Source organism: Rhinatrema bivittatum, chromosome 1, assembly GCF_901001135.1.
Source record: "Rhinatrema bivittatum chromosome 1, aRhiBiv1.1, whole genome shotgun sequence".
Lineage (NCBI taxonomy): Eukaryota > Metazoa > Chordata > Amphibia > Gymnophiona > Rhinatrematidae > Rhinatrema > Rhinatrema bivittatum.
In genome coordinates this window covers 469,417,963-469,443,391 of record NC_042615.1, presented here as the reverse complement: position 1 = coordinate 469,443,391, position 25,429 = coordinate 469,417,963, and the positions used below count along the sequence as shown (strand labels likewise).

The window sequence follows — 25,429 nt, the reverse complement described above, 5'->3', positions numbered from 1 at the left end:
CTGCCCTTCTCCAGTCTTCTGGGCCTACTCCTGTCGCCAAAGATTGTACAGGACCATCCGTTCAGCTGCCAGAATAGCTCTAAGCTCCCTTAACATGCTAGGATGGATCCTGCCTGGCCTCACTGCCTTGTTTAACATCGATCTAGTTTATAGCCATATAAAAGCATGTCAACATCAGTCTTCAGCAAAATTAATTATAAAACTAGCGAATGTTTCACTCAACCTTTACATTATTGACAAAGGGCATCTTGAGACTACCTTGTGGATTTGTCAAATTATTTGCCCGCATACTTCATTTTCAAAGGCGTTTACCTAAACAGACTGTCCCAGTTGAAAACGGCCCCCTCCCTCTCACATGGCTAAAGGTGCACCTGGGCTTTCAGAGTTCACAAGAGTGTGATTAAGACGAGGGAGGAAAACAGTGCAGCTACGTTCGATGTTCACGTGTCCACCCTGTGGTTTTTCCCTGATGGGCAGCCCAAAGAAACAGCAGGTGCAAAGTACACAGGCACTGCTGTATGTGCGGACTCTGCAGGCAAATTTCAAGGGGAAGCTGTCCAGACAGTTCCCCCCTTTTGAAAATCACAAGACGCGAGTGTGCCACAGTGCATGCACACTGCGGGCTACTGATAATTACCACCAGATTTACACACATAAAATCGGTGCTGTCAGACCCTGTGTCTTACCGGTTTCATCGCTATGTGATATCTACCTGTTGCTTAGCAGAGCACTGGTCAATGTGTGGCAGAACCCCCTGAGATACATTTGGAAATCGCTGCCTACAGTACCTTGCTCTGGCATCTTCACAGTTCGTATCCTTGTCACCGCGTCTTTGAGCCTTCCCTCACAGTAGTACGTGCCCATGGTCTCGCTGGCTTTTTCTCTTTTCCATGTCACTATTTTGGTCACGCGCTTGTTCTCATCTTGAGTGACGTTCAGAGGGAGCTGGTGTTGGTTCATCAAGTAGTCAAAGTCTCTCCCTATGGTGATGGACTCTGGAGAGCTCCATTCGGGGGCTATACAGATTAAAGATGTTTCAGAGTTGGACACCAGAGGAAGGGAATTGATTAGGATCAGATCCATCGTTGCTTCCACATCACCTGAAAAAAGAAAATGTGTATGATTTTACTTCAGAAATCAATTACTTCATTTTGTTCTTTTGATACACAAAAGGCCTTCATGAGCTGTTTCTGTCCAAAGCCTAACCAGCTGTTAGTCTGTTTGTAAGATTGGCTATTTCTGTACCATCATAAGACTATATATATATATATATTCAAGGAACTAATTAATAAGAACATAAGACCATGCCATACTGGGTCAGACCAAGGTTCCATCAAGCCAGCATCCTGTTTCCAACAGAGGCCAAACCAGGCCATAAGAACTTGGCAAGTACCCAAAAACTAAGTCTATTCCATGTTACTGTTGCTAGTAATAGCAGTGGCTATTTTCTAAGTCAACTTAATTAATAGCAGGCAATGGACTTCTCCTCCAAGAACTTATCCAATCCTTTTTTAAACACAATGACATACTTTATATGAAATCTCAGGTATTCTAAGTATTTGTTACCCAAAATGTACTTTTATACGTCAGTTACAGACAATGGCAAGTTTATTTTTCACAAAAAAAATTGCTTCCTTCCATGCTCTTGAGTTCCTGCATGGATATTTGTAAAATGCACCGGTAGTGAGAAACATGGTGCTTTTTGGTGATAAATTGCAGGAAGACCTTGCAAGACTGGAAGACTGGACATCCAAATAGCAGATTAAATTTAATGTGGACAAACGCAAAATGATGCACATAGGGAAAAGTAACTCACACTGTAGTTACATGATGTTAGGTTCCATATTAGGAGTTACCACCTAGGAAAAAGATCTAGGCATCATAGTGGATAATACATTTAAATCATCAGCTTGGTGAATAAAATGGAAAATGTCATAATGCCTCTGTATTGCTCCATGGTGAGACCACACCTTCAATAATGTGTGCAGTTCTGGTCACCGTATCTCAAAAAAGATATAGTTGCACTGGAAAAGGTACAGAGAAGGGCTACCAAAATGATAAAGGGGATGGAACAGCTCCACAATGAGGAAAAGCTAAAGAGGTTAGGGCTGTTCAGCTTGGAGAAGAGATAGCTGAGGGGGGATATGATAGAGGTCTATAAAATCATGAAAGTACTAAAATGGGTAAATGTGAATTTATTCTCTCAGATAATACAAGGACTAGGAGACACTCCATGAAGTTAGCAAATAGCACATTTAAAACAAATCATAGAAAATTATTTTTCACTGTCAGGTTTTGCCGGCCACAGGATGCCCCTGCAATAGGCTGCACTCACCCTGATACCGCTGCTGCAGCTGCTGCTTTCCCAGGACGTCTGCTGCCTGCCCCAAAACAACATTGGCCTACCCTGCGATGCAGATGCCATGGTCAGCCTCCAATCTTGCCCCAGGATGCTTCTCCTTAAACACATGTTCACCATGGCACCATATATATAGACACCACGGCAGGAACCCTAGGGGAGGCGCATGCTGATGATGTTGGCACTGGCGGGGCATTTAAACTAAGCCCACACTCCCAGCTAGCAGGCGGCAACAGGTTATCATGCTTTGCCTGCAGTGTGCATTACTCTCATCTTCCTACCTCATTCTTGCCTTGCCTCGTCCATCCTGCCTTGCCTCGTTCCTGCTTGCTCTGTCTTTTCCAGTCTGGTCCCGCCTTGCCTTTCCTCAGACTGATTTCTCGAATGCTGGCCATTGCCTGGAATATGATGCCACTTGATCTCCGCCTGCCCTGACCTTTGCCTGGACCTCGCTGCCTGTCTGCTGCCTGCCATGACCACTGCCTGGACTCTGACCTTCACTGCTAGCTCTCCACAGGACCCTTGCCTATGACATGCCGGCCTTCGAACCCAAGGGTTCAACCTGCGGGGAAAGAGGCTGGAATAGGTGAAGCTCAGATCTGGTCCTCTCTAGGCCAAACCCCTCCCCTAGCCCCAGCATAGCCTGCCCCCCTCCCCCAGGCTTAGTCCCTACCTCAATCACAGCGGAGCCTATCCCCTACCAGCCTAAGCACCAGCCACTCTAGCCTCCTGATATTGAACTCTTTCTGTGATGGCTAGGAGCAATTTGCATCGAGTGCACACATACAACCTCTCACCATACATGTGGTACTCAGTGCAAAGGACTGGATACCCCCCACCACACACACACACACACACACACACACACACACACACACACACACTTCTGGACTACTATCTGCATCATAATTTTCAAATTTTTTGTTAGTGATTTAACATTTCTAATGGAACTGAGATATTAAAACTAATCTAAAGTACTTTTAATCTACTGGTTCATTTTATATTTGTCAGTGATCCTCCAGAGAGTACAATTAATCTACTGATAACTACTGGATCACAATTAACTACTAGACCGGCTATGTGCTTTTGGAATCGAGGGCATTGTATTGAATTGGTTTATTTCATATTTGTCTGAAAGATCGTTTCAAGTTATAGTTGGAAAGTCACACTCTGCTTGCACCTCATAACTGCTGGGGTACCACAAGGCTCTGCACTGTCTGCTCCACTTGTCAATAACTATCTAGTTCCCTTTGCAAATTGCTTTCTGGTCTAGGCATAAACTATAGAGTTTTTTCCATATCAACATTCCTGGCCATTCATACTAAGTTCATTCTTGGTTATCGCATAACAAATTACAACCGAATGTTGATAAAACAGAAATACTATTTCTATCAGCTCGAAAAAACACAGAATCGAATTTTCCAAAATCTTTTACACTCAAAGGACAAAAAATTATAATCAAGCAACAAGCACACAATCTGGGAGTTATCACTGACAGTTCTCTGTCAATGAAACCATACCTCGTACATTAGTAATTTGGTGAAAAGCTCCTTTTACAAATTATGCATGGTAAAAAATTTGAAGCCCTTGTTATAACCACAAGATTTCCGCACAGTCCTTCAAACTCAAATTCTGTCTGGCATAGATTACTGCAACGCAATATTAATTGGACTGCCTAACAATGTATTAAGATCAAATGGTTCAAAATTCCACTGCCCAATTTCTTACTGGAACTAAAATACGAGATCACATAACAGCCACGCTTGCAGCTTTGCACTGGCTACCCATCCAGTACAGAATTCAATACAAAATAATTACAATTATACATAAACTTATACAAAATTATTCCATTTCATGGTTTAATATGATCCTTCGAATTTACAAACCTGATCAAGCCCTAGGATCCGAAAATAAGAATCTTCTAGAAATAATATCAATCATTGTGGCATGGTTGGCATTACTAGGGAGAGATCCTTTTTGGTAGCAGCACCGGCAATTTGGAACTTGCTTCCAGAACAATTATATTTAATTGAATGTGGCAAAATATCCAAAAAATCCCTAAAAACACATCTATTTACAATGTCTTTTGAAGGCATTTAAAGGCAGATGTTTCTAATTTTTGTGACAAATCTTTGTACTTTATTGCTGATTTTGTGATTTATTTATTTTATTTTGCAATATTTATGTATAATTTTATTGATTTGTATGTTTTATTGTAATCCACTTTGAGCAACAGGATGTATTAATTTTTTTATTTATTTAAAAACGTTTCTATCCCATCATTAAGTAAGATTACCATCACAACGGTTTACAAAAGGGCACAAATAGAAATAAAAGTTGATTAGTATAGATAACATGGTATAGGTGTGCCATCATTGGACTGTAACATATTTGTTCTAATAAAAAACTCTAAGTTGAATTTAGTTGAGATGTTGGTTGGAAAACGTCTGCACGGTTCATGACTAAATTTAACACTCTAAAATGTGTTTGGAGATAGTGAAAAGAAATTAAAAACTGATTTCTTGGTGCTTACTTTGAGTTTGTTTGTTTTTCTTCATTCTCCTTATAAAAAGCCTGTCTGAAAAGCCATGTTTTTAGACCTTATTGACCCTTGTTTTGAACTCATTATTTGTTACTATACCAAATAAACAAATCTGTTGTTAAAACTTTTAGGACGTGGTGTTTTAGCACATTCCTTCTGGTTCTCTGCTGTTAGAAAGAAGGGAGGGTATGGAAGCTAGTCTGTGGAAACTGAAGCCAAGATTGCTCGATACAGTAAAGTTCAGTTGAAGATTTCTCGTCTGTAACGAGCTCGCTGCGCACAATTCGGACGCGTAAGGCAAACCAGCGATACAGTCTCTAGTTTTGCGCGTCCGTAGCGCTTCTTAAAACAGACGCGTAACCCTTCCCTCACCCGGCATGTAAATGAATGAATTAGCTGTATAATGAAGGAATTAGCTATTCCCCTCCGATACCGTAACGGGCACTCAGGTTCTCTCATTAGTAACGCACTGTATTGCCGCGGCCGTAACGTGTTAGTTTACCGCCTCCCCCTAGTAGGAGTTAGGACTGTGAGTCTAGTAACAAATCCATCGACACCGCTTAAGATACTCAAAAACAATAAAACACAATTTTAAAAAAAAGCGATACAGAGATGATCGAGAAAATGTAATGATGTGGGACACATAAAACCTGTCAGAAGAAAAAATAAAATTTTTTAAATACCTGTCGGAGGGCCGCATGGGTCCAGGCGGCCGGCGGCGGCGGGAGCCGGGTGGTCGCGTGTTAAATCTAGGCCGCGGGCGGGTGGGCGCCTGTTCCAGGCGGCGGCGGCGGCAGCGGCGGCGGGGGGACACGCGTTAGTTCGAGACGGCCGGCGGGCGGTCGCTTGTTAAATCTAGGCCGGGTCCGCACAGGCGCGCATTCATTCACTGCCGGTGGGGCTGAATGCACAGGCGCGCATTCATTCATTCACTGCCGGTGGGGGCTGCCGGAGGCAGCCCCCACCGGCAGTGAATGAATGCGCGCCTGTGCGACCCCTGCGATTCGGCGCTCAAGGCGTGACGTCACGGCATGTGACTGCCTTGAGCGCCGAATCGCAGGGGTCGCACAGGCGCGTATTCATTCATCCAGGCGGAGGAGCCGGTGGCGAAAGCAGCCGGCTCCTCCGCCTGGATGAATGAATTCATTCACTGCCGGTGGGGGCTGCCTCTCCGGCAGCCCCCACCGGCAGTGAATGAATGAATGCGCGCCTGTGCATTCAGCCCCACCGGCAGTGAATGAATGCGCGCCTGTGCGGACCCGGCCTAGATTTAACACGCGACCACCCGCCGCCCGCCGGCCGTCTCGAACTAACGCGTGTCCCCCCGCCGCCGCTGCCGCCGCCTGGAACAGACACCCACCCGCCCGCGGCCTAGATTTAACACGTGACCACCCGGCTCCCGCCGCCGCCGGCCGCCTGGACCCACGCGGCCGTCTGAAACTAACGCGCGTCCACCCGCCGCCCGGAACAGGCGCCCACCCGCCCGCGGCCTAGATTTAACACGCGACCACCGGCCCCCGGATCCCGCTGGCCGCCTGGACCCACGCGGCCCTCCGACAGGTATTTAAAAATTTTGATTTTTACACTTCCTGGTACCTGTCATTTCAAATGTCATTTGAAATGACAGGTACCAGCGCACCCTGGTTACTGTATAGGCGCTGTATTAAGCGCCTATACAGTAAAATGGGTTACGCGGGCATAACCCTTCCCTACCGCTTTAAAGCCGCGGCATGCATTTGCATGCGATTAGAGGAGAGTATCGGGGAGTTAGTGAAGAGAACTGTGCGTGCGGGGAGGAAGGGTGCGCCTGACACTACCTCACTGTTTCTACCTCGACCTTACTGTATCGACCTGTAAAAGTCTTCTAGGGTCCTTCACTAGGGCTGCTGGGTGAAGTATACAGATAAGCCTTCTGGTACTCTGCTATCAGAAAGAGTGTGGGGGCTGTGAAAGCTCAAACCTAGTGTTCTCTACTGGCCTTGCTAGAAGTATGCAAATGAGCCATCTAGTTTGCTGCAGGTGAAAACAGCATGGGAGGGCTGAAGCATAGACAGTTCACAATATCCTCTGCTGAGGCTGCTAGGAAAAGTATGCAGATGAGCATTCCGGTCCTCTGCTGCTGAAAAAAACGGGTTGTGGGAAGTGAAGCGTAGATAGCTTGAGGTATTTTCTAGAGTCCTCTGTTGGGGACTGCTGGAAGAAACGTGCAAATTAACCTTCAGGCCCTTTGGTACTAGAAAGAGTGCAGGGGTGTGAAACTTCTAATTTAGATGGCTTACAGTTTCCTGTCCTGCAGCAAGTATGCAAATGAGTCTTCAGATCTTCTGGTGCTAGAAAGAGGATGGGAGCTTTGAAAGTTGAAACCTAGATGGCTTGCAATGTCTTTCTGGAGTCTTCTGCTGGAGATGCTGAGAGAAGTATGCAGATGAACCGTCTGGTTCTGTGCTGCAGACAGACAGATGCCACTTCCTCCTAAGCGCATTATTATATATATATAAATAGATTATTTATGAATATTTGATATTCCGCCATTTCCCAAAGTTGGTTTCAAGGTGGACTGCAAAAAATTTAGAATAGCTTACAATCAAATCGGAATTTGCAATTAATGAAGCATTGAGATTTAGCTTAGGAAAACACATTTGTGAATAGTTTCAAGACCCAGTTGTGTAGAACACAATTCTTCGTCGGGAGTTCAGAAAGTTGAGTTGAAGATGCGGATCTTAGGAGATGGCCTGGCTGAAAAGCCACGCCTTCGTTTTTTTCTGAACATAAGGTAGCATGGCTCCAGGTGTAAGGTTATTAGTACTTTGTTCCAAATGTTTGTTGCGTAACAGCTGAAAACATGGAGTCTTGTGCAGGATAATCTGGCAGTGGTCAGCAAAGGAGAGGAAAGGAAAGCCATATCAGCAGACTGGAGTTTCCGTGAGGGTGTTTAAGGGGAAAGAAGTTGAGAAGTATTCAGGGGCTTGCTTATTCGAGCATTTGAAGACAAAGATTCTTGCAAGGTGGCCCCTCACATTCCTATCTACTGCAGCTTCAAACATTATTCATATCTTCTTTCTCACATCACACATTATCTAATCTCAGAAAAAAAAAAGTGACAAAGACAGTGTTAGCAGCACTGGAGGATGGGGCACTGAATTCAAACACACATTCGGGCCGATACAGTAAAAACACGGGAGAGTGGGGAACGCCTGCTCTCCCGGCACGCGCACAGGCCACTCTCCTGTGCGCACGATACAGTATCTTAATTTATTTAAATTAGGCCCGGCGGTAAAAACAGGCGCTAGGGACACTAGCGCGTCCCTAGAACCTCTTTTTTGACGGAAGAGGCAGCTGTCAGTGGGTTTGTGGACAGAAAAGCAGTTTTTACTGCTTTTCTGTGCACTTTCCCGGTGCCGGCAGAAACTAGCGCCTATCTTTGGGTAGGCGCTAGTTTCTGAAAGCAAAATGTGCGGCTTGGCTGTACATTTTGCTTAATGAATCGCGTGCGAATACCTAATAGGGCCATCAACATGCATTTGCATGTTGTGGGCGCTATTAGGTTCGGGGGGGTTGGATGCGCGTTTTGGACGCGCTATTACCCCTTACTGAATAAGGGGTAAAGCTAGCGCGTCCAAAACGCGCGTCCAAATGCCAGCTAACAGTGCGCTCCGTCGGAGCGCACTGTACTGTATCAGCCCAGTTGGCAGAGAGGCAGGCTGGGATCAGAGACTGGATGTGTATTTGATTACTCATCTTTCTAAGGCAAGTTACATTTCAGGTAAAGCAGGGATTTCCCTGTTCCAGAGAACCAGAAAGCAAACGTTCTCAATTGCAGTCTTATGGAATTCCCTACCCAATTACAACTTTTCAAATGTACACAGACCTTTCATAATAAACTTGAAAACGTATTTATTTTTGCAAGCATTTGGGTAACTTAGTCATTTCTGGGATTTCAGGTTGTGGTTTAGATTCTGTTGCAGTTACGATTAATGATGTATAGTATGCCACCTTGAGCAGAAGATTTAGTATGAGTTACACATTTTCTAAATAGATAAATACGTTTGTAACTGAGGCAATGGAGGATGAAGCAATTTGCCCAAGGACACAAGAAGAATCAGTGGGTCAAGCAGGATTTCAACCCCAATTTTTAAACTCACTGCCCTAAGCACTAGGCTCCTCCTCCAAGCGTGGCAAGGTGGGGAGGGGGCTTGAGGGAAAAGGATGCTCTGGGCGTGGTAGGGCTGCATTGAGCAAAGCAAGTGTGGAACATTAATTTCTTTCCTGGGGGGGGAGGGCAGGTCTCTAAGGTTTGGGCCTCTGAGCCTTGAATGGCAGCAGCGGTGCGATTGTGAGGGTGGGCCTGCAGTTTAGCAGCATGCGTGGGGTTGGGTTTTTTTTAATAAGTATGCCCTTATACCTGACACTGGTCTGCGATTTTTTGCGATTTGTTTGAGCAAGTGACTGTTCGTTGTTTAGAATAAAAATCTCTCTAAAATGATTTTTTTTTTTTTTTTTAATGGCAATTATTTTCCCTGTGGTCACATTATCGTTCTCGCTGGTGAAGGAGGGCCCCCCGATACCAAAGCTTGACCCAGACTGCCAGGGGTCGGGGCTCAGTCTCAGCAGGCAGATGACTGTACCGGAGTGACCGTCGCTGGCCGCCGGGTTTAGTCCCAAAGGGCTCTTTCCCTCTATTCTTCGGCCATTAAGAGGACCTGAAGCAGTCGTGCACTGTTTTATTTTGGGTTGGGTTTGTTTTTTTTTAACAATTGCTTGCCTTGAATAAAGAGAGTTAAAACGGTTTTCTCTGGTTAAATCTGTTTTAATCGTGTTATCTTTTTTGTTTACTGTGGTTTATTAGAGACTCCACGGGGTAGTATGTACCCATCCATCAGTGCTTTGTTACTCACTTGTTCTGTTTGACTATATTGTAAAAATAAAATGTATATGCATATATTAAAAAAAAAAAAAAACAAAAACAGCTTTTACCAGTTAGTACCTGGCAACCATCAATGAGTGCCAGTGGATTGCGGCCCGAGCAATCCCTGCTTCTCCTCCCTGACCCGTTCTCGTGCGCCTGGGCCGGGGGGGAGGGGGGGAGGGTGATTGCCGCTTTAGCCATTTCCAAAACAGGCGGGAATCCCCGCGGCCCGAGGCTTATCCTGCCGTCGGCGAAACAACAATAAACCACGCAATGTGTTCTTTTGTTTAAAGCACAAGTCTGGCAAAACTTTGATGAGAGAGAGCAGCCCCCTCGCTGTGCAGAAGGGGAATAGTCTGAAGAACGGACAAAAGCCCCCTCTCACTTCATAAATAAATAACGGGATTTCTTTTGTGAATATTTCCTGCGGCTCTCATTGGATGCCTGGCAGGCTGTTCCTCCCTCTCCCTTTACTTTCGGATGTTCCTGGGAGCGCTGCAGCGAATACACGAGTGAGGGCTGGGAACAGAGGAAATAAGACAGGGGGGGGGGGGGAGGCAGGAAAACGGAGCCTGCCTGCTTGTGTTTGTGCAGAGCTTACAGGAAAGTAAGATCTTACACTGGAAACGAAAACTGATTTGGGGGATTCACCTCAGAATCAGACACAATGGCACTTTGTGGGGTTTAATTGTAAGCACATCGGAGGGACAGTTGCGTTAAACTGGGTTAGAAGCAGGGTAACCGCGGCCGCGCTTTACTGTGTCGGCCTGTTACTTAGCCGGCTACTTGCTCCCCCTTATGCAGTGCCAGAAAAAGGAAAAATGGATCAGTAGAAGCCAAGGAACTCAAAAGATACAAGTGCTGCTATGGTGTTCATGATGATCCGTGGCTTGTGCTACTGCTGCCCTGGAAGGTTGTAAGGAGGCCTTGGTTTTTAGCTTCTGACTGAACCAGGAACATTTCAGAAAGATCCATCATGACCACTCTGAAAAGCCATTCTGTTTGCTGCATTCCACCAGCATACTCCATCATTCCTATAGTGATTCAAAAACCCACTTTGCCATGTGTTATTTTTTTTGGTTATACAGAATATTAAAACTCTGTGATGTTTGAAAAGAGTATCCTCGGCAGTATTCCTCTGTATTTTTTGGCGCAGTTGATCCTCCTTTATCCTATTCCATCTCAGTTGGAACCAGGTCTGGGATCCTGGCAACTACCAAGGGATTTCCCCCCCCCCCCCCCCCCCCTATTTTAATGCTGCTCCTAGTGTGGTCTTTGTAGCAATGGACCTGATGTCAGGAGCCATATACCAAAGCTCCTTCTGGGACCCTATATCATGAGCTGTAAATCCAGCCACCATGCGCTGTTACTCCTACTCCCCCAGAGGCTGTGATCACTGCCTCTGCAGTGTCCCCAGCCCTGGGGACCCAGGATACAGAAAATCTGATCCTTCAGTTGAACAGGGGACTCTGCGTGGCAGCACAAAGTATTCATTGAGCCATCAGGTCAGCCTTTCTTTGTCCTTCTGTAATCCTACCACAACTAATTTGGAAGCTAAAAGTGTCTGGCAATATGCTTCAGTTGGCCTGACACATCATGGAATGACTGTAGAACTCCAGGCACAAATTAACCAACTTCAGTGCAAAGCACATTAGCCAAAACCACACAATCCAGCAAAAAAAAATCTTTGAAAAATTTTATAACAACAAGATGGTATTCTGGAGCTGCTTATTTATAGGATTACTGCGCTTGTAAAGTGGTTTAAGACATATGGCTTTTGACCCATTGGCAGTTGGTATTAGAATTTTATCCAAGACATAGCATAATCTTTTGAAAGCACACATCTTTCATTATGGCACAGATGAGCTGGCCAAGAGAAGCTGAATAGTTCTGGCTGGTTGACGTGCATGAACTCCTTTATGCGGTAAGATTAAATGTAATTTCTAAAATTATTTATTTATATATTTCACATCATTTATTTTACAGAAGCATTAAAGCTCAAAAGAAATGATTTGTTGACACACCAAATTTGAATCAAGTAACAAAGTAAACAAGCAACTGAATTTTAAATGTTCTTGAAAATTTAAACCGGAAAACTAAGGGGAGATAATATGAAAAAAGAGAAGTGGCGGAAGAAAAAGAAAGAAAGTAAAGGAAATATTAACTTTATTAGAAAAAGGCAGTAAAGCTTGGCCGAGGTGGTTACTTCACCAAAAGGTCTTGTAGCGTTGGTGCCCACATCCTGCAAGGTTGAGACTGGGGAGCTATCCATTACTGTTTTACCTGACATAAAGTAGACAGTTCTGATGGATTAAAAAAAGCCCCTAAACCTCACACCCTGAATCTTTACAAAACATTTACAATACACAATAACTTAAGCCTCAATATCAGAAACCATTTTCTTTTTTTTTTTACATAGTATGAACTACATCAGGAAACATTTGTATCTTACAACCCTTAAATTACGATGCCTAAAGAAATGCTTTAAGAGAAATTCTCTATCTTTGTCAAGTTCTAACTGAACTAATAACGTTGCAGATGCTGGTGCATCAGACCCTGACTTTTCTAAAATTTGAGATATGTGAAGACTTATCAAGAGATGGTGGAGATTGCTGACCCCCAGTGATTTATCTTTTACTCTGGGGAAGAAGATAAAGGCTGGCAGAAACAATGCAACAGGAACCTTTCAAACATGCAACACAAATTTCTTGAACATATCACATGGTGAAACAGTTCTATCTTTTGGAAAATTAATCAGACGAAGATACCTACACTTGACCATATTTTCCAGATGTTCACATTTAATATGTAAGTTAATATTATCTTTAACAAAGATCTGATCATTAACTTCCAATTGTTTAATCTTACCTTCCCATGAATCCAACCTATGTCCCAGTTCAATAATCTGACTCTTCATTTCCCTGAATTCTAGTCACCTTCTGAAACTGGTCCGAAAAAGTAAAAAATTCAGTCTCAGGGCGTTTCAAAACACTCTTCTGCATCACCTGCAGACCTTCCGGACCCGCCGCTTGGGAATGACGAGTGTGTGAGGCCAGATGGAGGCTGAGGGCAGGAACAAGAAGACTCAGACAAAGACTCAGGACATTCAGAAGACTCAGATGTAGATTCAGGATACTCGGAGGACTCAGACAGGATACTCAGAAGACTCGGACAAGGATTCATGTTACTTGAAGGTCTCAGGCAAGGATTCAGGACTCAGGCGAAAGTACTGGGTTAGAACTGCATCGCAGCGTGCCCTACACAGCCACCCTTGGCTGGTTGCGGACCATGCTGAACGTGAAGCAGACTTCAGGCAAAGAAGTGGAACTTGAGACTGGAACATGACAAAGATTCAGTAGAGGCCTGCACCGGGGCGCACACTACACAGCTGCCTGTGGCTGGTCACGTACCACGCTGGAGCGGAGCAGGTTCTGGTAGAGTCTTGGGCATAGACGGAAGCAGGCACAAGGAACTCCGAAGACCGGGACAGGGTTAAAGACTCAGGATTCAAGACTCAGGATTCTCAGAAGCAAGGCATTAAAAACAGGAGTCTTCCGGAGGCTTGAGCTGCAGACGAGAAGAAGGGCTTGTACCACGAGGCGCCCTACACAGCCCTCCATGAGCTGGTCACAGACCATGACGGTGGCATGCCAAGAAGGGTGAACAGAGGGACCTGGGAACTGGACTACAAGCTGAAGATAAGATGGACGGAGTCAGGACAGGAACATTGGGCATCAGGAACATGGTACCTCAGGACACAGAACATCAGGACATCTGGACACGGAACATCTGGATATCAGGACATCAGGAGAATTGGACATCTGGAACATCAGGAACACGAAACAGGTGACAAGGGAGCTCTGACAAGGGACGAGACCAGGAACATCAAGGAGATGAAGTTCAGGAACACAAAAACATGGAATAAGATTCATCAAGGCACAGGAAGACCACAGAGGACCTGGATCAGGAAGAAGACCACAGATGCTGTGAAGACTGGATGCAAAGGCCCTGAGGAACTGAGGTTGGTCCTTTTCATAGGGCTGGTCCAGTGAAGACTGATGACATCACTGGAAAGGGCCGCGGTTCTTTTCCCGCTGCTGGCCCTTTAAAAACTGAAGAGAGGCGCGGCTGCGCACCTAGAGGGGGGCAGGACCATGGACAGCATTGGCGTCGTCCATGCTGCAAAGAAGAGCAGGCAGGAGCGGCACTAGGCCACAAAACAAAGGCCTGACGTCGGCAGCCTTCTGCCGCAACCAGAAATCCCAGCAGGGGCTTCCCCACCGCGGAGGTGGTGTTAGCGGCGGTGGCTCCAGCCACGAAGATGAAAGAAGGCATCGGGCGGGCTCGGCCTGCCGCGAGGAATGGCATCGGCGGCCTGGCTGAAGGAAGGAACTGCCTGTGGCTTGGCCCGCAGGCAGAATCCTAACAATAGTTGTGATGGAAAAGGTACAGAGAAGGGTGACCAAAATGATAAAGGGGATGGAACAGCTCCCCTATGAGGAAAGGCTAAAGAGGGTAGGGCTGTTCAGCTTGGAGAAGAGATGGCTGAGGGGGGATATGATAGAGGTGTTTAAAATCATGAGAGGTCTAGAACGGGTAGATGTGAATTGGTTATTTACACTTTCGAATAATAGAAGGACCAGGGGGCACTCCATGAAGTTAGCATGTGGCACATTTAAAACTAATCGGAGGAAGTTCTTTTTCACTCAACGCACAATAAAGCTCTGTAATTTGTTGCCAGAGGATGTGATTAGTGCAGTTAGTGTAGTTGTGTTTAAAAAAGGATTGGATAAGTTCTTGCAGGAGAAGTCCATTAACTGCTATTAATCAAGTTTACTTAGGGAATAGCCACTGCTATTAATTGCATCAGTAGCATGGGATCTTAGTGTTTGGGTAATTGCCAGGTTCTTGTGGCCTGTTTGGCCTCTGTTGGAAACAGGATGCTGGGCTTGATGGACCTTTGGTCTGGCCCAGCATGGCAATTTCTTATGTTCTTATGAAGGTGACGTGCACAGCTGTAAGGACTTTAACTCCTCATTTGCACCATATCAGTAAAAGAGAAATATTGGAAAGCGCCAAATATCTTCTCATGTGATTCACTGAGTGATGTCGTCATTATTCTTTATGTTGAGTTAAGTCCTTGTGCGCAAGGACTTAAAAGTGGGAAACAGTAAGAGCAATGCCTTGAAAGGAAACGTTTTGCCTATGCAGGAAGTCCTGGATAAATATCTTGTGGTATTTTATTGTAAACCGGTACGATAAGACCTTGTCTTGAGTATCGGTATAGTAAAAAATTTAAATAAATAAATAAATAAATAAATAATGCAGAAGCATTCTAAGGGTCTTTGGCACCCGAGGGCCAATGCATTTATGTTGCTTTCCCTGCACCTCCCTCCCCCCCAATCCTCCTTGTAAAAATGCTTGTGGTTGCAGAAAGTCGCACTAATACAAACCCCAGAAAGGAAATGAAACTGACAAACTATTGTGAGCTGCCTGTGAGGCAAAGGCTTCCCTGCCTGAAGATAGGCCCCAAAAACAGTTTCCTTGTCACCTTCCCTGTGTGGTACTGCAAGCAAACAAAAACAGCCTCTGATAAAGAATGAGACCAAGAGCCAAGGACTGTGATATAAAATGTCTACATTCTTCCAAAATTTCCAAATTCTCCCTGCACTGTAAAAAATTAGAATTATTCAGATTCACATTTCCCAAAAATGACAGAGAGAAAATCAAATTTTTCCCATTTCCCATCTCAGAAAAACAGAAGCAATGTCAGTCCTGCTCTCCCAGTCCCCAGCAGTCTTACTCTCTCTCCCCTCTCAGTTCCCAGCAGTCTTGCTCCCTCTCCCAGTCACCAGCAGTCTTGCTCTCTCTCCCCTCCCAGTCCCCAGCAGTCTTGTTCCTTCTCCCCTCCCAGGCCCCAGTTCTCTTGCTCCCCAGCCCCTTCTCCCCTCAGTTCCCTGCAGTCTTGCTCCCAAGCCTCCTCTTCCCTCCCAGACCTCCCAGCCAGACTCATACGCAGTGCAATAATTGAAAAACAGAAACATCATATTTCTTTATAAAACAAAATCTAGAAAAATAAATCAATCATAATATTAAACCATACTAATAAAAACAGTATTTCAAAACAGATGACAGAGCATCTAATAAATAAGAACAATAAGGATAAAATAACAATTTTTAAGCAATTAAAAAAAAAAAAATCAGTACAACATTTCAGTACAATAAAACTAATAAGGATAAAACATTTCCTCCTCTCCATACCTGGGAATTTTTCATTTGCAGTCACCTTGCGATTGTCATGGAATAGTGGAGACGAGGTGGGGGTGCAGGGGAGGAGGAAATACACAAACTTTCTCCTTTCTTTGTCGTACACACACACACCACCCTTCTACCCTCTCTTCTTACTCCCTCTTCCATTTCTTCACTTCCCTCACTTACCTCTCTTCCCTTCCCTCCCAGTCACTCACCCTCTCACTCTCCTTCCCTTCCCTCAGTCACTCACCCTCTCACTTTCACTCACCTTCCCTTCTCTCAGTCACTCACCCTCCTATCCCTCTCAATCAATCGCCCCCCCCCCCTTCCCTTTCAGTCACTCACCTCCTCCCTTCCCTTCCCTTCCCTTTCAGTCTCTCACTCTCCTCCACCTCTGGGCAGGGTGAGATCTCTCGGCAGCCATGGGCAGGGCTGGTGCTAGCATTTTTGCTATCCTATATGAACAATTACTGACACCCTTCTGAACCTCAGTGTCAAAATTGGGCAAGAACCATCCACTAACCGGTTTGTAATGGTGCTGGCTGGCCTTGTAGCTGGCACTATTTGGTTGTATAGAACTGCATGCACTGCTGTGGTGCCTCCTAGTAAACCCATGTGGTATTAGGCCTATGGTAACATGTGTTGAATGTGGGTTTGGTCCTCAGAAAGTCTTGAGTAAACTAAATGACAATAATGATACAGTAAACGTCCCATATTAAAACAGTACTAACTGCCAGCAGTCAAACAGGAACAATCCTATCTATGAAAAGGCAACACTGCAAACATTACACGGGCCTTAAAATACCAATACATGTCCTGTGGTAAAAACAGAACAAACCAGGCTGCTATAAATCCCTACATAGAAACTACAAGCTAGCAGAACACCCCACCTCAGTTAAACATGCAGAACACAGTCTCACCCTCACCAAATACAGAATAAAGAGACCATAAAGTATTAACAGTAACGTTTGGACAGAAACTGAATTGGAAACTGCAACAAGTCAGACTATGTATGTAATGCAGCAATGGAGAAACAAACATCACCAGTCCTCATAAATCATCAAACAATAAAATCAAAGAATCATATTAGTAAAACCATTTTAAGAAAAAGATTATTTCCAAAGAGCTGAGGAATACAATAACATCCAATGATTAAGAGTTCATAAAATGTAAAATTTTTTCCAAACAGCAATAAAATATTTAAAAATGGCAGACACAGACACCCAATAATTAAAACAACAAGAATGGAAAAATCATTGCTCTCCATACTTGAAAACTTAATTTCCAGTCACCCTGAGCATGTCGTAGATTAATGGGGCAGCACAAACTTTCTTCACACACACAGAGGCAGGCTCACATTCATACATATACACACTATAGACAGGATCCCATTCACATATCCACCCCAGTCAGGTTCCCATTGATGCACACACACACACAAAGTCAGGTTTCTGTTCACACACTCGCACACCCAGTCAGGTTCCCAATCATATATACACACATACATAACCAATCAGGTTCTCATCCATAAACACACTCCCCAAGGCATGGTTCCCATTCATTCACACATATCCAGTCAGTCTCTAAGTCATTCATTCACACACATATAACATCAGGAGTATATGAGGGAGCCCATTCTGCTGCTCCTCCTTGTGTGCCTGCCCCTGCACTAGTCAAATCTTGTGGGGCTAGCACTTCTTTTATACTGATCTCATGCATCAGAACATCAGCAAAGAGTAGTGCTAGCTTCATGGACTTTGGCTACTGAACGTCAGCAAAGTGAAGGATTAGGAGAACAGGCACCCTCCTCGCGGGCCTCCTCTTCTTTCACCGCCGGTGGGATGAGGTCCACCGGCAGCCTCACAGGCCTCCCCTTCTTCTTGGCCTCCGTCGCCCCCAGCGGGTGTGCACACCTGGTAGTGCCAGGCTTTGCCGTGTGCTTCTTCCACCTCTGCTGACGGGCAGAATAGGATCTCCTGACGACTGCAGGGCCTTGTCTTGGCTGGGCGGGATGGGATCCTCTGTCCCCGGGCTTCCCCTTTAGCATGGCGCCCAGAGGCCCTGGCTTCCCCCCTCTCACTTCCTCCCTCGATACGCCACTGGTATAATAACAATGTCCATCTAAAGAGAAGTGTGACATATGGCCTCTAGAACTGTTATCCGGGAAGTACTGTTAGCACTGTTTTAGTATGGGAAGTTTACTGTATCATTATTATCATTTAGTTTACTCAAGACTTTCTGAGGACCAAACCCACATCCCTCACATGTTACAATAGGCCTAACACCATATGTGATTTCTAGGTGGCATCATAGCAGCGCATGCATTTCTGTACAACAATATGGTACCAGCTACAGTTTATTCTATGGTGAAGGCCTAGGCAGCGCTATACTCACCTCCACCAGAAAAAGGAAAAAATTAGGAACATACAGTGAACAATTTTTTCCATCAACATATATCATATTGCAATGCAGAAAGCACATGAAAAATACAGTAAACAAAATTAGGTAGGAAAACCTACAGATAGAAATATAGAAACTGGGTGGCAGAAAAAGACCATATAGCTTATCTGGCCTTCCCATGCACACCACCTGCTCACTCTACATCCCTACCTGTTGCTGAGAGATCCTCTGTACTTATGCTTTCTTGAATTCAGATATTATCTTTGGCTCCATCACCTCCACTAGGAGGCTATTCAATGCATCCACCACGCTTTCTTTAAAGAAATACTTCCTTATATAACTCTGGAATCTCACCCTCATTCCACAGCCTCCTGGGAGTAGATAGCCAGGTGCGGGGCTAATGATACTCCTACTTATCCGGTTAAGTTAATTGAATAAGTTAGACCTGCCATACAGCAGGTCTTACTTAGCCGGATATAACTTATCCAGCTAAGTAGTCCCAAATGTTTAGCCGTGCTGCGAAATATCTCGTGTAAGTTAGCCAGATAAGTCTTGACCAGCTAACTTACCTAAATGGGTTGCTTTGAATATTGAGGCCCAAATGTAAAATCCCCTTATTAGACCCTTTACCATTACATTTTACTCACAGTAATTGTCACGTATTGCTGCCTTTTAGCAAAGGAAATTGCTAAGAGAAAAACAAAATGTGCCTAGAGTTCTGCAGACCTTTCAGTGAAAAAGGCAAAGTGGACATAACAATGTCCTTAGCCAAAAGATTCAAACAGACTGTGAAGACAACCAATGATTCTCTGCCTCTTGGGAGAGGACCATAGCATCTTCTGAGTCATCAGGTCAGGAGTTCTTCTTTATTTGAACCACTTCCTTCAATACACACTGGCACTAGAAAACATGACTAGGATACACAGCATAAAACACTTCTACACCTGTAACACCTCCAGCGTGGAGATAATTTAATTTTAATTTTTAATTTTTTTGAAAATTACACACCTCTTGAAAATACCAATATAATCTGTGATTTAGAGAAAATATAGCCTTTTTTAAAATCACTTGCAAAGTTTTCTGGGTGAAAACAATACACCCCCATAATAATCTCCTGTATAGTGTCTGGATTAGAGATAATACGCTTGACAAGTAACCTTGAATCTCTGGGTTAGAAATGCATGGTATACTCCATAAGACTTGGGGTAACTATCTGTGAAAATAGAAACAAAGTTATATTTGTTACACCTTTAAAATTCTTCTCTAACAACATCTCTGCTCCATGTCCTGGGAAATGAACTGAAAGTCATTATCATCATCGCTTTATTTATGACACACATTTCCACCAGGAGAGTTCAAAGCAAATTGCAAACAGTTAAGCAATAGACAAAAAGGGTCTCACACACAAAACAATTCATTTTGGCATTTAAATACAAGATCACTCAAGAAGTTTTCAGCAGGTCCAGAGTGGTACAAATGTTTGTTATCTGTGTATAAATTTTGATGGGGTTCAGAGTTAGTGGCATGGATCAAAAGCTACTTTGAACAGCCAGGTTTTAAGCAGTTTTCTGAAGGTTAAGAGGGTAAGGTCAAGCCTGATATGAGTGGGAAAAGAGTTCCATAAGATCAGGGAGGAACTAGCAAAAGTCCTTTTTCTGGTGGTCATGAGGCATGTAGTTCTTAGCGATGGGATCCCCAGGCAGCTCTAAGTCATGACTGGAGTAGCTTAGGTAGTTTGTAGTCAGATCTTTGATGGATTTGCAGGTCAGGGTTAGGTTCTTGAATTTGGTGCGATAGTTGGAAGACATTGTAAGCCTTTTAAGATTGGAGTTATTTGGTCAAATTAGCGCATCCTCATTTTCATGCAGGCCACAGGAAAATATAGATTAATAGAGAAGAGTATTCTTCTAGTTGGACTCCTCCATCCTAAAAATATAAGTATTTAATCTAAGGTAGACAAATTCAGGTCCTCAAGTCTAATCTCATATGGCTTTTGGTGTACATCTTGCATCATTTTGATAACTTTTCTCTGGACTGCCTCTCTAGTAACACAGTGGATGATGGCAGAGAAAGACTAAAAAGGTCAATCTAGTCTGTTCAGCAAGTTTCTTTTTTTTTTTTTTTAAGGATAGTAGCAACTGCCACTCCGTGCAGGCTACCCCCAGGCAGAAATGTAAATTTTAGATATTGTATTATGTTACCCCATTTCTCCATTCCCATTCTGTTGCTAGCAGGGATCCTCTATGTTTGTCCCACGCCCTTTTGAATTCCATTACCGTTCTTGTCTTCACCCCCTCTTCCGGGAGGGCATTCCATGCATCCACCACCCTTTCCATGAAGAAATATTTCCAACCTGTCTTTATTCTTTCAGAGGTGTGGCCTCAGAATTGGTCATAATATTCTAGGTGAGGTCTCATCATTGATCTATACACAGGTGTTATCACTTTTTTTTCTTACTGTTCCTACCTTGTGTTTTTATTTTTCTCTGTTGCTTTTTCTCAGTATAGACAGACCATATATCTATCTCTTTAAATAAAGCGAGTCATCCAGTCCAGGTTGGGTGGATGCAGGGGTAAGAAACCCTTGGTTTCTCTAACATCTCTGCTCCACTTCCTGGAAAATGAACTGGAGAGGTGCAGAGAGATTTAGTGGGCAGGGGTTGGACTTTGCTCCCCCATGTGGGAGACTGAGATGGTGTATCCTTAGCCTTTCTGACCACCAGGCACCATTTTAGGGTGTGGGATTTTTAGTTAGGTATCCCGAATGCAGGAGCTCTCTGTCTTCTGTCTGTCCATTTTGTTAACTTTATGGAGAAGGTTTTTTGCTGTTTTGCCCTTTTAAATCATGCTGGCCTGTATTTACTCCTTTCTATCCATTTTGGAGACTTTCCCTGTCAGAGTCCTGGTTCCCTTCACAGTGACCTGGTATGTCCCTGAGTAAGGTTAGATCAAGTGGTAGAGAGGATTATGGCAGTGTTCAATTACTCCTCCAGGGAATAGACCTGTCTGTGACCTGATGCAAAGAAGATTCAACCTTGAGCTGCCTTTCTTCAGTAACTATCTCCTCATTTTGAGGCAAAAAAGTATTTTCCACCCTTCCTGTCTCTTGTTTGTTTTTCCACTTTTTGCGTCAGATTCTATCTTTGTTTCACCTGGAACTGAGTGCCGATGGAACGAGGGAATCAGTTTTCAGTTTATTGGGGAAGAGGCGTCTTTCACCTAGGAAGAGGCTGAAGGTTTCATCAGAAGATAAATGGATTCCTGTCCATTGCCAGAGGGAAGGAGCCAAAGGTATTGTTTAAGAACTGTGTTGGCTGCTAACTTGAGTGCCCACTGGTATTGTCATAAGGAGATCTAAAATATTTAAGAAGACTTCAAGGAAGGTATGAGAATTTAATTCTGATAAATAACTGGGACTTTATTCTAACCATTCAACAGTGGGGAGATGTGATAAATTTGGGATTGGAAGAGGGATTGAACTATCTTCAGTCTGGGTAACTGGCAAGAGAAGATCAAGTGTTAAGAAATTGGCTTCTAACGAGAATCATAGACGTTACTAGTAAAATGAGGTCACAAATGTATTAATCTTTCCTCTGCTTTATTGTTCAGCGACTTTATTTAAAATCTATTGTGAGTGCTGTAAGGAATCTTCAGTCATTTGATCAACTATCAGTAAAGAAGTTGGAAACCACATTGCCCCTCAGTGTGATTTGTGATGCCAAACACTGTGGATATTATCAGTGCTGTATACGGAGGAGGGAATAGGGGCTTGTAAGGTCCTTGAAGCTATGTTTCTCCTCACAGGGAGCTCGGGGACTCAGATGTAGGATCTAGATCTCTTTCTGTGTGCCCCTTGGGTTTAGTCTATGGGAGCCATTCCACCCAGGGGTTACACATGCAGGTACTGGAGTTTACCCTGGAAAAGAAAAGATGGCCCTGTTGAAAGTGGCACTGTGTGTGCTGCTTCTTGTGTAGGTTCCCTCTGCCTGTGTTCTGTTGTGGTGCAGCCATTATTTCTCTAAATGATCTTTAAGCCTCACCAAGATATGATGGTTCTCCATTTGTCTACCAGCTCTTGTCCCAGAAGAGATCCTGGAGGCTCAGCCTTTCTCTCCTGAAGTCTTGGGTTCACTATTAGCTGGTTTGTGGAGTGCCTCTCACCAGCTACTCAGACAGGGCCAAATCTCTCACTGAATGTGGGAGTTCCTCCTTCTTAACCACTCTATGGAGCAAAGTCTCCAATTGCCTTAAGAAGTCAGACAGCTTTTCCCCCTCTCACTTACTGGCCTATATGAAATGGAAATGCAAATCTGGTCCACTCTCTGTGGTGCTAAATGTTGTTAAGGCTACTAAGCATTCTTCTGGAGTTGTGTGCAGGTTCTCAGCTGTTACACTCCTGTACTTACCAACATGGCACGGAGCCGCCAACTACCTTCGCGGCACGGAGTCGCAGTCAGCTGTCTTCCTTCACCGTGGCAGGAGCCACGGACTTTGGTAATCCTCTCTTGCTCGGCGGGCCCTGCTGCCATGCTCTAATGCGGCTGGAGCCACCGCCAATGCTCTCTCCATCTTTGGGGCCCAGAGGCCGCAGTCCCCGGGCTTTCCTGGCAGCTGGAGCCGCCCTCTGTTTTTCCTGCAGCGGTAGGAGCCGCTGCTGATGTCGGGGCCTGCTCCTCGGCCCAGCCCTGCTCCTCCGTCGTCAGTGTCTGTGCAGGGCCGCTGGCCATGGTCCTGCACAATATTCTGCTTCCTGTCTCCTAAGGCGCGGGCCGCGCCCCCTTTAGTGATTTAAAGGGCCAGCCTCCTGATCCCAACTGGACTTCTCCCAGGGCATTTCCTGATATTCAGCCCTATATAGCGCCCAGCTTCCAGTTCTTAGTTGCCTTCGCAAGGATTTAGTTCCTCTCAAGGACTTCTCGTCTTCACTCCTGCTGGTATTTCCTGTTCTTCGTGGGATTCCTCATCGTTCTTCATGTTCGTGGTCTCTTCTGGATTATCTCTCGTCTTGTCCTGATGTTTCGTGGTCTTCCTGATGTTCCTTCCTGATGCCTCGTCTCCGCTTCTGCTTCCTGGACCCATGGTTCCTCATTGATACCTCTTCTGGCGTGCCATGTCGTGTCTCGTCACCTCGTGGCATGAGCCTGTCTTCTTGTCTGCAGCGCAAACCTCCGGAGGGTCATCCTCGCCTGAAGCCAAGTCTCGTCGTGATCCCCTATCCTGATTCTTGTCTCGGCCTTCAGATGTTCTTGTGGCTGCTCTGTCCATGCCTAAGACTCTGACTGAACCTGCTCCGTACCAGAATGGTCCATGACCAGCCATGGGCGGCTGTGTAGGGCGCGACTTGGTGCAGGCTTCTATTGAATCTTCGCCATGTTCCGGCTTCATCTTCTACGTATTCGTCTGGAGTCTGCTTCGCACTCAAGCGTGGTCCGCGACCAGTCCCGTGGGTCTGCCCTGTGGTGGGCTGTGTAGGGCGCACTGCGTCGCAGCCTCAATCCAGTACTAGACTTTGTTCCTGAACCTTGATCCTGAGTCTTCATGCTCAAGCTTCTCGTCTGAGTCTTCACGTCACAAGCTTCTTGTCTGTGTCTTCACATCTCCAAGTTCCTTGTCTTGAGTCTTCATGTTTCAGAGTCTTCGTCTGCCCTCATCTCCTGTCCAGCCTGCTGCCTTTGCCGTTCCCAGCAGCAGGTCCAAAAGGGCTTGGGGTAGACGGAGGACCACTCAGAGACCAACCTTGCGTGGTTGGTCTCACTCAGGCTGTGCAGGTCGGCAGGGGCCTGGCTTCCTGGTCTCAGCCCAGGCTCGGACATGTCTCGCCTGTCTCGGTACCGCCTTGGAGCCCTCTGGGGTTGTGCCGAGGTCCAAGGGCACACAATCTCCTCAGAAATGGGACCGCTGTCCTAGCACTCCCTAACAGATTGCGAAGGCCTCTGAGCTTTCCCATGCTCAAGGTCTCCATCTTCCACAACATCAGCTTTCACAACTCTGAAAATCTCTAGAGTGGGACATCTCAAGCACTCATCCAGGTTTTGTTTCTTCTCTAAGACAGAACAGTCCCATTCCCTGGACCATCTGAGTTGCTTGCTCCATCCAACTTTCATAGTCATCTTCACCTCCAGGAATTGGTAGTTTCCCTGAAAAAGTCCTGTGATGTTTAAAGGAACTAATTTCATTGTGGAGCTTCTTTGCTGTTTCTGCCATATTTCCCCTAGCTAGGATGAGTGATGCAGTATCAGAAGAGACTGTCTCTGCAGTATTTCATTTCTTTGCTGGGAAATCAGTGAGCTCCTCTATCCAAGTGCTGCCACTTGGTATTGATTCAGGGTCACTACAGGCCTTTTCTTGCAGTAGAATTTTTCAAGGAGCCTGTTTAGGTACTATCTCCTTAGGCAAAGGCTTAGGGTTTTCAGTATGATGACACAAGCACAGGACCATCAGTTTCTTCTGTGTGGGGTTGCCCATTTGCCCAGTGACATTTACACTCTCCAAGACTGTAGCTTCTTCTGTTTTGATCCTGGAGGCCTGAAGCCCAAAGTGATGTTTTGAACCAGGAATGACCTAGCAGGGTCCACTTCTAAACTAATTTTTAAGAGTTTTTACAATCATGCTGCTGATTTTCACCAGAGAGATTAATGGACTAAATCAAATTTCCAAGTATAGCACAGACACTAAAATCCACATATGGGCCATGACTTCTACATAACCTACCCATGTCTTGTAAGAACCTGGCACAAATGGAAGGGCCACCTCTTAAGGGGGAAGCACTAGTATTGTTAGCTTCCTAGGTATTGTGGGCTGGGTTATGCCCAGCCAGGCATTCATTGGCTGTCAGTAGACCCACCCTCTTCTCCCAGCTATTTTTGGTCCTAGCCAGCAGGAAATTCACTGCTGGCACAACATCTTCCAAATGTCTAAGACTGGATCAGAGTAGGACTGCACTGGAGTGCATTTAACTGCTTGAATTCTCT

The 25,429-nt window shown here is 45.0% G+C and overlaps 1 protein-coding gene across 2 annotated transcripts in view; it reads right to left on the bottom strand.

Annotated features, from left to right (window-relative positions):
* Positions 1-25,429, bottom strand: part of TEK (TEK receptor tyrosine kinase) — a 204,923-nt gene that overhangs the window by 141,866 nt on the left and 37,628 nt on the right. For both annotated transcript variants that reach the window (XM_029606483.1, XM_029606474.1), the window contains exon 2: positions 789-1,100. In XM_029606483.1, the coding sequence (XP_029462343.1) occupies positions 789-1,100 (312 nt within the window). The remainder of the gene's footprint in view (positions 1-788; positions 1,101-25,429) is intronic.